This window comes from Puma concolor, chromosome B4 (assembly GCF_028749965.1).
Source record: "Puma concolor isolate L17-30 chromosome B4, mPumCon1.1.hap2, whole genome shotgun sequence".
Lineage (NCBI taxonomy): Eukaryota > Metazoa > Chordata > Mammalia > Carnivora > Felidae > Puma > Puma concolor.
Genome location: NC_141673.1, coordinates 51,893,080 through 51,907,270, shown reverse-complemented (window position 1 = coordinate 51,907,270; position 14,191 = coordinate 51,893,080). Strand labels below are relative to the sequence as shown.

At 39.2% G+C, this 14,191-nt stretch overlaps 1 protein-coding gene across 2 annotated transcripts in view; it reads left to right on the top strand.

Moving 5' to 3' along the window:
- The window catches only part of MSRB3 (methionine sulfoxide reductase B3), a 175,272-nt gene that overhangs the window by 150,064 nt on the left and 11,017 nt on the right, over positions 1-14,191 (top strand). For both annotated transcript variants that reach the window (XM_086712900.1, XM_086712901.1), the window contains exon 6: positions 13,526-13,623. In XM_086712900.1, coding sequence (XP_086569026.1) covers positions 13,526-13,623 — 98 coding nt within the window. The remainder of the gene's footprint in view (positions 1-13,525; positions 13,624-14,191) is intronic.

The window sequence follows — 14,191 nt, the reverse complement described above, 5'->3', positions numbered from 1 at the left end:
ATATGGGAAATATAATTTAATTTTCACCTCAGTTTTAAGACCATGATTTTAATAATACATGATTGAGACTTTAAAAAATTTTTGTTATACTGAAAGGAGGCCAAGTATCTCAATAAAAGGAGACTATTTGCTGCTGCAACAGTGCCAGGGTGCTTTATGTTTATGGATGCTGACCATGCCTTCCGCAATCTTATGCTATTCAAACTAGAGAAGACCAAAGAAATTGCATAGGTGTCCATGACATATTATCAAGAGATAGTAACCCATTGAGTGCTATACTCTGGTCTGTAGTGATGAAAGAACAATAAATGCTTGAGAGGTGATCTTTGTCAAAAATATCTGCAATACAGACGTTGATGTAGTGTGATACCATTTTCATAGCTTCTGTTAATATTTTCTTCAGCCTCAATTTGGTTCACTTTTTCAGCTAACACTTATTTAGTGCCTACTCAGTACTAAGTAGCTAAATCTTGTACCTGCACCTCGCTTCATTTACCAGTAGTCGAGGGGTGCCTGGGTGGCTCAGCGGGTTGAGCATCGGACTTTGGTTCAGGTCATGATCTCACGGTTCGTGGGTTCGAACCCCACGTCCTGTTCTGTGCTGACAGCTCAGAGCCTGGAGCCTGCTTCAGATTCTGTGTCTCCCTCTCTCTCTCTGCCCCTCCCCGGCTCATGCTCGCTCGCTTGCTCTCTCTCTCAAAAATAAGTAAATGTTAAAAAAAATTTTTTAAAACAGCAAGTGGTTTAGAGGAGCAAGAATTGAGTATTATTGCACAACTGACAGAATAAAATGTCAGCCTATAGGCCATGGAATATACTATGGATGTGCTTAGACCTTTATGGAATTGTTCTCATTTGTTTTTTATTATGGTTGTCCAGGGCCAAATTAAAATATCTATGCAGTACGATACCACTTTAACCAATTTCATCCATCTGAAGTTCAACTTTCTTCACGTGATCACATCTAATTTTTAATGCATTTAGCTTGCCTGTGGTCAGAAGCAAAGCCGTTGAGACTTTCAAATTACAAAGACCACTTGTACCCATGGGTCTTGCTTGGTACAGGACCTTGGCTACATAGAATAGTTTAGTTTCACCTCTCTGAGGGGCTCAAAGAGCTGTTGCTATAAGGGGTATTAAGTGGGTTAGAATGTAGGTAGGAATTTTCGGTAGAGAGAAAACTGTCAGCCAGGTGCCAAAATCATCGTTAAATATTAGTAAGTGACCTAGAGATTCTACAAGTAATTCTGTAACAAAGACTTTTGTGACTGTGTCTTTTAAGACAAAACCAAGGATTAGTTTTAAATCCCAGATTTCCAGAGTAACTAGGCATCCTTCTGGGAGCTTCAAATGCATCAGGAACAAAAGAATTCTCTGCCCCCTTGAAGCTTTCATTCTGGTTGGGAGAATACAGACAATAAACAACAACAGGAAATGTAAACAGTAAGTTATAGTGTATTAGAATGTGATTAAATGTATGAAAAAGAAGAGCAGAATAATGAAGATTGAGTGTCGGCAAGTTTTCCCTAAAGGACTTTAAAAAGAACATGTAGGTATCAGAGTATGCCTTGGTTTGATGTAGTTTGCTTCGTGCCTTTTTGATGTAATTTATTTAAAAATTTTAACATGCTACAGAATATACGGTGTTTAATTTCTTCAACTTTGCCATGTGTCTGCTGCAAGGGCAAAACATCTTTTGTTGTATAAACAATTATTTTGTTCTAAAATATATGTGTTTAAAAGCTTTCCTTAGTAATCTGTCCTGTTTCAAAATATTTTTTTCAGGATGGGTTGTCAGAAATTTAAATTGTAGTAGGCGAACCAAGTTTTGATGCATCATAAAAAGGTGATGTAGACCAGTGAAGGATCATACATTTATGAAAACAAGGAAGTATTTTATTCAGATTGTAGCACTTAGAAGTATATAATAGAATAACAATCTAAAGTCTATTCCAAAATTTAGAGAGGTTTCAGTTAGAGAAAAATATCAGGAGGAAAATTAGATAAGTAAAAGAATTTCAAGACAAGTCTCTCAGAGGAGTTAATCTAACATTTTTTTTTATCAGGCACATGTATGTAACAAAGAAATTATTTGAAAATCTTGATAGGTACTCAACTAAAGAATGTAAGTAATAGTTTTACAGTCCCAAATGATGCTATGTAGTGAATAGACCTAATTCAGGACTGCAGTTGAATGGAACATTATTTCACTTTTAGTCTGGCTTGCATGTCGCTGAGAATAGAATCTGTTATTTCTTTGAATTTCCCCGTCCTATATCCCTCCTGGCATTCTTAAGGTCAGTGAAGCACAGTAAATAATCTTCACTCAGCGAGCAACCCAAATCACCATCTTCCTGTTCGATGTAGCCAATAAATTCTGAGCAAACTCAACTCTCTGTGAAGCTTCCTAATGGATGCCTCACTGGACTGAAGAGCTTTTGGAAGCAAAATAAAATAATCATCTAAAGTTGAATGTTTTTAGATCAAGGTTACTAGGTCAACACTGAATTTAAAACCAGTTTGAGAGACATTTTTTAATGGCACTTAGAAATTATAGCCAAAGGCCAGGTCGTTACATGTGATGTTGCTCAGATCCTTTGATGCTAAAAGTCTACAACTGCCTTATGTGTAAGATACACTTTTTAAAACATTAACTATGATTTAAAGTAGCAAGAGACAGTGTTCAGGCCAGGGAAAATAAAGTTCCCTTCCTCAGCTTTTTGGTTGAAATGGTTTGAGTTCAGTAATTTTATTGAACCTGAAAAAAAATTATTAATAGCTGCCTCCTCAAAGGGAAACAGAGAAGCTTGCCCCTGTCAATTCCTGCTTAGGAGTTTCTGAGACATTTTGAGATTGCAAGAAAACTGCGGATGAAATCCGTACCAATTAGAGATCTTGTGTGTTTGGAACTATTTCAAAATGCTGTGCGGGGCTCAAAGGAATTAGTCAAGCCTGCTGCAGTACAGCTACATTATTAATCTCCAGAGACAATAGATACCAGATGTTCACACTGCCCAAAGGACACCTCAGTGTTCTTGACAGTCTTTGGTCATCTTGTCCTTTAAGAGATTCAAATGCCCAACATGATTATGATTGATAAGACTATGTGGTTTCTACAGAAGAAGTTACTGATAATCAGTTTGAAGAAAGACACTATTTTTGGTAGGAAAATAAACAAGATGTTAAATTTGATATTTGTAAAAAATTGCCTGAAGCGAAATAGTAGAAATTCTTTGCCTTTTTAAAAAAATTTCTTTGATTGGCCTAGAGATAGGTGTGTCTATAAACTAAGTGATGATCTTTTAATAAAGTCCAGTTTTGTTGTTAAGTAATGAAATATGATACATTCTTTATTAATTCATTGAGCAAACATTTTTATGAGTGAAGTGTTGAAGATATAGTAGCAAACAAATAAGTAAACAAAAAACAGCAATCATGGTCTCACGGAGCTTGGGGAAAGAAGCAGGCATTAATCAAAAGTTACCCATATTTATTTATTTATTTATTTATTTATTTATTACCCATATTTATTTAAATAAGTAATTACAAACCGTGATACATGCTTTGAAGAGAAAATATTGGGTGCTGTGAATATGTTTGGCAGGAGAACTTGACCTAGCGTTAAAGTTCTGGATTCCTGTGTTTAATCACATTTGTTGAGCACCTACTGTGTGCCCAAAGGCAAAACAGGTTATCATAGCCATTTAAAAGAGTACACTCATCACTCTCAGTTTGGTAGATTGAAAGATATCAGGAACAGCAGCAACAAACCACTTAAAAATAAACTAAAGATAAAAAAGATCCCAGAGGTGGAATTTTATTTTAGTCTTTCTTCAAATATGGCTTCTGTTCAATATCCTAAAGAGCGTTTGAGTCATGCTTAAGATTTTTAGCATATTACTTATTTTATTGTGCAAATCCCATTAGAAAATACTGTGAAATTTTAAACACCTTAGAAAACACAGAAAGGTGGGAATCGAGCCCCAGTATCCAAGTATGTTAACGTGTATATCATTATGCTCTCCTGCTAGTCGTTCACTTCCCATACCTTCCTTCCCAGCCAGGCTCTGTAAAGAGCAGCTTTGTTTAGGTGCCCCACTTCACATAAGATTTTCAGCCCAACAGAGTTGGGCTTCTGTCAGTGCGTTGAAATGGCTCTGCCTAAAGTCCACCAGACTTCCTAATTGTTGAATTCAGCAGTCTCCTCCCTGATCTTATTTGACTTGTCCTTTCGGTAGATTATGTCATTGGCGACTGTCCTCCAACTTGAAACAGTTTTCCCTTATCTGACTCTGTCCTGGTTCCCTTGTCTTCCTCCTATTTCTTGAAATGCTCTCTTTCATTTTCCTTCACTGACTCTTACTCCTCAGTTCACCTTTCAAATACCTGTCTGGCTCTCCCTTATTGCCTCCTGCATATCCTCATCCATAACCTTACTGTCTTCTGTGCTCTGATGACTTTCACATCTGTATCTTTAGCCAGGGTCTCACTTCTGAGCCCACATCTCCCTAAGCCTCCTAGATAGTTCCACACTAAACTGATTTTCTTGTTTTCCCTGGAACATGTATGACTAGCATGATCCAGCTAGTCATACAAGCAGGAAACCTAGTAGTAATTCGACCCTACTCTTCTCCTTCACTCCCCAGCAGGTACCACCCAAATCAGTGAATTGTGGTCTCTGAATCTCTCCATAATTTCTCACCTGCTCTCCAGTCCCATCACAAATGCTTTCATTTAGAGCTTCATCGCTTCTGTTCCCACAGTCTTGCATTTGATGTACCTGTTTTCGCCTTCTTACCCCCACCCTCAGTCTGCTTCCAGAACCATCTTCCTAAAGTATCAGTCTGCTTATGTTACGAGACTGTTTCAGGTGACCCAGTCATCATGCCATTTAACATGTTCCTGACATTCAAAATGCCACTGCCACTTAGAACTACGTAACAGGGTTACTTGACAAGATGAAAAAGCAAGGCAATCAATAACCAAAATAAAATGAATGCTTGAAAATGCATTTGAGCATTTTGTATCTTCATGAATTTTTAGAGTCTGTAGATCTATGCTATTTTTTATATTCTAAACTTCCTGTTTTTCAAGAGAAGTGTTTTAAGTATTATTTTTATTTGAGGTACTGCTTAATAAAGCTGAATGAAGCATGGGAGAATGTTTGCCAAAACCGATGGTTTTCTTTTTGTCCTAATTGCTGTTGAACCATTTTCTTGACTAGAATAGTTTGCCTCTTGAGACTCACTGCTTGGTTGCAGTAATAAAATCATGTCATCAGCACATAGGGGGATACTTGTCTTTATATTTGCAGTGGCAAGAGGGCGGAAATAGAATACATCCTCACACCATAAGGAACGACCAAGTATAGAGTTGAATAGTGTTCTATAAAGTTTTTTCCACCGAACCAGCTCCAGGACGAGACAGTCCTGGCCTGCTGCAGTTCTAACTCAGAGGGCATTGCAGACGTCATCCTCCCATGCAATGAGTCCAGAATCACTTTGTAGCCAGCGTCAAGTCTCAGCCAGTTAAAGCTGCTAAACCTTACATTGATTTTGGGTTTTATCAGTAAGGCAAAAAATAATATGATGGTGGTTAGTAGAAAAATTATGATGCCTGAAATCTGTTGCTTCTCCCCATAAAATATTAGATCAAAAGACCAAAATCTGCAGTTTATTAAAAAGAAATCTCGGCTTCTTGTTCAAGATGATAGACTGAGCATACATGTTCGTTACCCTCTCTCCCAGGAGAACCCTATAAAGTGAGCCTAAGGAAAAGACGAAGAAAGAGGAGGAGGAGGAGGCATAAAAGAAGAAGAACCCCACTGCAAAGAGAATCGGAGTAGGGGTGGGGTGTTGAGCAGACAAAAAATTTTAACCAATTTTTTTCCAAGAAAAAAATGGCTGGCAATGCATTATTGGGCATGACTGATTAAAGAAAGCAGCAGCCCAAAATACGTACAGGACTTACGGCCCAGGTGCCCAGCAGAATTACAGAGAGGCTCAGAGTCAAGAACAAATTGTCAAGAGCAAAATGGGGGGCTGACAACAAGTTGTTTACCTGAAAGTCTAAAGAACAGCTGGACCAGTTTTACAGCTTTCTCACTTTCGTAGTTGGAATGGCAGATCATCAATTACCCAAGGGGGGGGGGGGGGAGGGGGGAAACAAACAAACCTGGAAGACTGCTCTCTAAAGATATTAAACAGCCTGTCTGGGAGAGTTGGGACTGCTCGTGAGGTGTTGTGCTCCAGAGTGAGCCATTCCCCAGACAGGTATTCAGGGAACTCTGGGACATACCCTTGTCCCTCAGCAAGAGACAACAGTGTCCCCAGAGTTCCCCATCAGCTTTTCTGTTCAGGGCTAAGAGCTAGTCAGGAAACAAACGTGTACTGTACCTGATAGCAGAGGAAGCGTATGTCCGCTGCATGGGACAACTGACCCAGACCTCCATTCTTAAATAGAAACGGTCGAATGAAGAAAACCAACAGCAAGAAAGACAAAAACCAAGAAAAAGAGAACAAATGCCCCCAGAGGAAGCAGAGATATTTTAGAGAATAATAGAAACACCAAAACTACAACAATTCTCTGATTCATATTCTCAGAGGTATTTGAAATCTTTCACTTATAAAATAAGAAGATGATGTTTAAAAAAAAAAAAAAAAAAAAAAAAGACCAAAAAACCAAAACTAGAGACCAGGAATAATGTGAAAAAAATATGTGGCCAAAAGATACCTATGATGCAGTGTCATTCATGTGGCTTTTTAAAAATTTAAAACATTGTATATTGCTTATGAATAGCAATGTAGAAATATGAATCAAAGGAAGTGTGGGAATGGTACGTAAACAATTATCTCTGGGGCACCAGGAAGTGTGAGGGTAGAGGAGAAGGCTGGAGGCAGATCTGGCTGTAACTGTAACATTTTATTTTGTTAGAAAAAGAGAAAAAGCTGAAGCAAATACAGAAAAAAATATTATCTGTTAAATTTGGGCAGTTAATATCTGTTAAACATGGATGCCTATATATCCTAAATATTTTTGCATGTGGTTGCATGGTTGAAATATTTCTAAGTAAAATTTGAAAATTAAAATATTGAATTATAGAGCATACTTGTACAATTGTGTAGGAAAGTCATGGTCCAAACGAAAAAAAAAAAAAGAAAACGTGACATGCCTTTTAATAGTGATGCAGTATAAAAGAAGGGAAATCTGTCTGACTTTAGGCAGCCTGGGGTTATGCCAGTTGGATCGTTGGAGAAAGGGATTTAATCCCAGCACTCTTTAGTTGTGCAGTAAGCACCACGTATATAGCCATAATAATACTAACACTGTTTACTAGTTTTCAACTCTCAGAACCAATCTTTAGAAAAGCATAGAAGACTTCACTATGGCTGAGCATTGGAATGGGGAGAAAAAGGTAGAAGGAGGGTCAGGGGGCTAAGGCCATCTTAGAGAGTGAAGAGTCAAACGATACTAAGCTATAGGATGGTCACGCATTCATTTGTTCATCTGTCAGATAGTTTTGGAACACCTTTTATGTCACGGGCGCCGTTTTAGGTGATTGGCAATACATGGGTGGACAAAACTGACAAATTCTCTGCTCTTATTGAACTTACATTCTAGTTCAAGAGGAAGACATTAAGCAAAGTTTTAAAAGAATTAAAAATAATACAACTATCAAAAATTGCAAGGGGGAAGGGAGGGGAGATTGGTGGAAGTATGAATACTCTATCTTCATCATTGACAGGAGGGAATCAATTTATAATGTCAAAATAGCCCTGTCCAATGGTGGGAATTTCTATATCTGTGGAAATGAGGTTGGAAATGTTCTACGTCTATACCTGTGTTGTCCAGTATAGTAGCCATGTTAATGACATGTAACTGTTGAACACTTGAAATATGGCTAGCATGACTGAAGAACTGAAATTTTATTTAATCTTAATTGATTTAAATTTAAGTTGCAACATGTGGCTGGTAGCTTCTGTATTGGACAGCACGGATTGAAAATGAAGGCATTAAGGTAGCAGCATAAGCTTATTTTTTAGAATTAAACCTAACACCTGTTAAACATGGTTGTTTGCAGGGGTGGGGTGAATTGAAAGGGAATATTTCACTACGAGTCACCTTGCACTATTTGATATTCTACTACATACATATATTTGGTTGACTACTACTTAAACTTTGGGGTCTTTGAGGGGGAATAGAGAACCAACATTTAAAGATGAGATAGAAGTTAACGTTTGACATGTCAATTGAAGTGAATAGCTGGGCAAGAATCAGAACTCTAAACTTCAAACGATTCTCGTTAGCAGGGCGTCTTCGTAGAGAGTTGTATCATTTGGCTTGAGGTAGCTAAGTAGGGAAATCGTGGTCAGTGAGGTTAACAGATTCTGGCTTCAGAGATACTAAAAGCTACAAATTCTGAAATATGGTCCTAGAATTATAGAGCTGTGGGAATCGGTACATACAGAAAAATACAGATCTGTAAGTGTCCGCTGTGTCTCACCAAAACCATGCTCAAATATTTATCATTTTTTTTAAAGAGGCATTTAAAAAAAAATTTTTTTAATGTTTATTTATTTTTAAGACAGAGAGAGACAGAGCATGAACGGGGGAGGGTCGGAGACAGGGAGACACAGAATCCGAAACAGGCTCCAGGCTCTGAGCTGTCAGCACAGGGCCCGACGCGGGGCTCGAACTCACGGACCGCGAGATCATGACCTGAGCCGAGGTCGGCTGCTTAACCGACTGAGCCACCCAGGCGCCCCTCAAATGTTTATCATTATTAAAACATCATCTAAGCCCAGCTGAGATTTATTGTGTCCAAGCTGATTTTGCACTTGAAGATAATAAAATATTTGGAATTACATTTCAGTGTAATGACTTCTTGGTCATGGGTAGTTTCTGTTGTGTTCTGTTGCTGGGTCATGCAGCTAACTTACTGAGGTTTCTCATTTTTATTTGAGGGTTGGGGGAAGATACGGGGAACACGGCAGCTGTATAGCAATCCTTGTTAAATTAAGAGTAGAGGTAGGAGGACCCCATTTTCTAGACGTGGTACAGATGGGGTTGGCTTCAACTTGTTTATAGTGTGTTGCTGGTTTTGACAACTCGTTTCAAAGATTTTTGAAAGGGAGGAGGAAAAGGTTGGCATGGAGCGATGAGAAAGCTTTTCTCAGGAGGCAGTTAGAACAAAACACAACTCGTCAGTAGAACACCACTGTGGAAAGCTATGTCACTATTCAGGGATGGGTTCAAGTAGACTCTGAGCAGCTTCGGTGAGGCACATTCTGAGTCCGAAGGAAAACTTCTTTTTACTGCAGTCTCAAAAAAAAAAAAAAAGAAAGAAAAATCCATTCTAATGTAGATGGTAGCAAGCCCCAAGGATCTTCCATTAAACTGAATCCCTTGCTCTTCTATTTGAGATGTAAATGAACATATCCTGGATTTGCTTCCTATTATGCCAGTACTGTGAAGTTATGTCTGCAGATTAATGTGGCCTGCTGGCTGGGTCACACTGAAGCAGGACTGCCTACAGACCGCCTTGGCTGATTTAGTTGTGGTACTTGTATCTGTGTGCTGTCTGGAGGCGAGAAGTCTTTGAGGGGAGAATCTATTTATTGAATAGAGGACGTTCCTGGTGATAACAGGCTAATATCTAAAAAGTACAGTGTATACTTTTAGAAATAAAATGATAATACACCCGAATCCAACCTCATCGAATAGAAACAAAGGGATGTATTGGGGGTGGGGCGAACCAACTGTTTATACAGGTTTTCAAATGACTGTTCTTGTAAAAAGTGCATGGAATGCATCCAAAACAAATAATGTTTTCTTAGATGAGAAGACCAAAAGGGAAATCCTAGAGAAAGGAGAATGGATGATCTTTCTTTAATGTCAAAACTGACATAAACACCCCCCCTCCCCCTTTTGCTCAAGATAATTTTCTCAACAAGACCCAGATTGCTTCAGTCTTGTCTATCACCCTTTGAAGCACTTTCCTTATTATTAGGAGTGGGGGCAGGGTTTCCTTTGAGGATTTTTGCAGCAGTGAAGAGTTCCTCCTTTAAATACTTTCACATGATGAGGGAATTCCGCTTTCAAAGTGCTGTCATCTCTGTGGCTTCTCTGCCATGAGACAATTTATTCTTGGGTAAAGGTCCTTCTTAGTTTGATTGTCAATAAGGACTTACTTTTCTGATGGATTCTCCTTCCGTAGAGCTCCGCTTTTTCTGGGAGACCTAGCGAAAGAATTCAGTGTTCTCCTGTGTTGACCTTAATGAACTTGGCCATGATTCTCTTTTGAAATGTGTTCTGCCACACTGGGTTATTTATAGTCTTCAACATAGTTGCCCTTGTCAGTCTCCACTAATGAAGATTTGAATGACGTATCAAATGTTCCATCTTGAAAACTGCATGTCTTCTACAGCGCAAAGAGACACTGAATTTTGGGGAGTTTTGAAAAAAAAATTTTTTTGTTTGGTTTTTTTAATGTCTCTTCTGATGTTTAAACAATGCCATGAGAAATAATTCGTACACTATTCAGGTGTCAACAGTTTTCCCAGAAACACTGAAATCTTTTGAGAGCCTCTACCCTGTGTCGCTATACCTCATCCTTGTCTAATCTTGAATACGGTTTTCTGGAAAATTCTATAAATATTTAATTCATGGAGACAAAATGTATAACTGTGTGGTTTAATAGCTCATTCATTCGAAAGCAGTTCCTTTCCCTCTCCAAAATTTTAATAGGCAATGATTCACAGTTGTTTGGAAAGAATTAGAATTAAGAAACCCCAAATAGGATCGACAGCTTTCTCAATATTATTACATAAAGTGAGCTTCTAAGTATTTGCAGTTGTTTTAGATAAATGAATAAAAAGTTACCCATGTCCCAAACTAGGTTACACATTTATGTCATTATTCTTGGACTTTCTCTTGGAACAGTTTGGTTGTTAGTGACAGAATCGGTGTTGTGTAGGGTGCATTCATTATCCACTTCAACCTAGAAGCTCCTGAGTGGCACAACATAACTACCATCCAGTCTTAAAACCTGCAGCCTCCTTCCTGTTGGAGTATTGAAGTGAATGATGTCTTGGCCTTTTGTGGATGAAGAAAGTGGAACATGAGAAGAGAACCCTGGACCAGAGTCAGAATACACAGATTCTAGCTTTGGCCCCTGCCACTATCGGCAAGTCCCGTGTCCTTCTGCTCCCTCTCCCGCCTCTCCCCACAAAAACTTCTGTTTAAGCCAGTGACCCAGATGATCTTCATGGATTTACCATCCTAAATAAATAATAAGCTCCCTCTACCTGTAAAGAGAGGCTTAATTATGATGTTTGAGCCAAGTTGTTTACTCCACTGAAAAAACAGCATTCTTATTTCTTAATCTAGCCTGTAAAAAAGGAATGTGATTATATTTTCTCTCTCCTGTGGGACTCTGTAATGTACCATAAATATTCACCCCATTTTCTTATTTGTACAGACTCTGCCTTCTAAGTGTTCACCACCTAGTCAGAGAGGAAAGCATGAAAACAAATACGGCAAAAATCCAGTATGATCAGTAGAAGAAGATAAGTGCGTATAAGATGAAGAGGCGGGGCACCTGGATAGCTCAGTCAGTTAAGCGTCCAACTTCGGCTCAGGTCATGATCTCACAGTTTGTGAGTTCGAGCCCCACGTCGGACTCTCTGCTGTCAGCACAGAGCCCGCTTCAGATCCTCTGTCTCCCCCTCTCTCTGCCCCTGCCCCGCTGGTGTGCTCTCTCTCTCTCTCTCTCTCTCTCTCAAAATTGAATAAACATTTTAAAAACTGAAGAGGTAACTTGGGAGGGGGAAGTGTATATATTTTATGTACATTTCTCCAGACCTATTTTGAATCCTAGAAATAGGAAAATGCATGTGTATTGGGGGTAGCTTTATGGTAAATTCGCGACGACGACAACACTGCTAACTCTTTATCTGTTTCCCACTGAATCAAGTATGTCCCTCCACGGTATTAGTTGCCATAAAACTGCGGTCGAATGAGTGGTATGTAGCCTGGGAGGTTAAAAAACATAGAATGTTCTCTTCTTTCTTTTCACAGCTAAGTTATTTCCCAATGTCTTCAAACACCGCCTTTAAACCTCTCGTTGCTAGCTATTGGCACCTCTGCCATTGAACAAGAAGAAGACTTAAAGGTGTCCAGTAGTCATTATAAACCAAAACCCATAGCCTAGAGTAAGTTGAGATTCTCTTTAGAATTTAGAGAACAGGAAGAAAAAGTTGTCCTGAGAATACTGATGTGTCTTGGCATAATGGCTTTCTGAGGAGTGCTATCATATCTGGAAAGTTGAGGTTTTTCTGGTGATTTGCAGCGATCTTGAACTCAGATCACGGAATTGGAAAGTGTTGGTGCTGTTAAACCCAGCACCACCTGTGAAAGCTGTACTGTTGCATGGTGGGGGATGGGGAGCTTGCAGGGAGCTTCTTATAAAAACTTGGCCTGAGCTAATTTGTTTTGTTTGAAACTGGAAATCATATTGTTGAAGTCTGCATTCTGTTTTCGTTCAGTTGGTGTATTAACACAAAGCACCGTGTTTTTAAAGGGCCTCCTCCTTTCTGCAGGAATAAATTTGGCTTCTGAAAGAGAAAAAAAAAAAAATGTACCAGCAGTTCAGCAACATCGCACCTCTTCCATCATTTTGGGCTTCAGCTCAGTAACTCCAGACAAATTTTCTGGAAATATGTAAAAACAGGCCTATAGGTACTGAACATAAAAATCCTGACTGTACACTCATAAACATTTGTACAATCTTAAGGCCCTTATCACTGAGTTTCTTAAAGCAGTGTGCATATTTTAAAAATCATGAGAATAAATGAAAATTGGAACGAGATGCTATTTGAGAGAAGATGCACCCTAGAGATGCCTGAAGAACACTGCTGTCTGACTTTTTTCTAGGAAGTGAGCAAGCCTCTTGCCCATAAAATAGGTAGAAGCTGTGATTTCCAGATACCTCTGTCCCAAGAAATTAGATAAAGATGGAAACTGTGGAATACCATTTTGTAAATATTTTAACCATACAAACTAAGCACTAAAAAAGCATGCTTCCTAAAAAGGCATGGAATAGTCCAAAAGTTGACAGCCAGAACAGTTGGACTGTGTTTTGGAAAATGTCACACCGTAAGACCCATCATGAGTGCCCAGTGACTCTGAAGAAGAGACAAGACAAAGTGGCAAGAGACAGCTTTACAAATTCAGGAATGCTCTAAAAAACTACTGGATGGGCTAAGAATGCTTCTTGAAACCTAAAATCCCAATGCAACTGTAATCTGAATGTGAGGAAAAGGTTACTCTTAAAAAATAGTTGCACTCTTATGAAATACGTTATCCTTCAGCTTTTGACTTTTTTTTTTTTTCAGGTTGAAAAAGTTCAGCATGATTCATATACTAAAGATTGTCTTTTTTTGCACAGTAATTCTTTAAAACTGTATTCTCACCCAAGGCTGTGTATCTCTCCTCTCTGTTTTGCTCTCGTGCTGCTCTGCCCCAGGTTGGCCTTCCTTCCACGATGTGATCAGTTCTGACGCAATCACGTTCACGGATGACTTTTCCTACGGGATGCACAGGGTGGAAACAAGCTGCTCTCAGGTCAGTTAACCCCACCTGAAAAGCCAGTATGCTGTCCACTCTGCACTGAAAACACTTTCAGGACCCCTGGTTGTGCTAAATATAGCAACTGAGGCCAAGTGACCGATCACAACACCGACAGAGGAGCGCAATGAAGTCTCTACAACGTCTTAATGATATCTCGGTCTTCAGGTGTTTAGCAAGTCCAGTTAAATGCCAGTCATTGGCTTCAACACTATTTAAAAAAACCCCAAAACATTGGTAGGGAAAATCGTCTTCAGTTGACTCAGTGCACTGGGAAATGGGCTATTCTTAGGGCATATGAAGATTTCACTATGTGGCTTTATATAATCTGATGTTAGGTAATAGCCCTCTCTCTGCAGTTCTGTGCACCCGTTCAGTTGTAATACCTCTAATGGTAATGATCCAAACGTGGTCAGTAAAGACCCCAGAAACGGCTTTCCCTGTGTGGGTGAGAGGTGGGAGGTTGGGGAATGGCAGTGGGAAGAGGAAGTTCCGTGGTAGGCTGTAAGAAGCCAGAGCGAGGATACGTGATAAGGTCATGCCTTCTCTACTTCCCTTAGTAGAT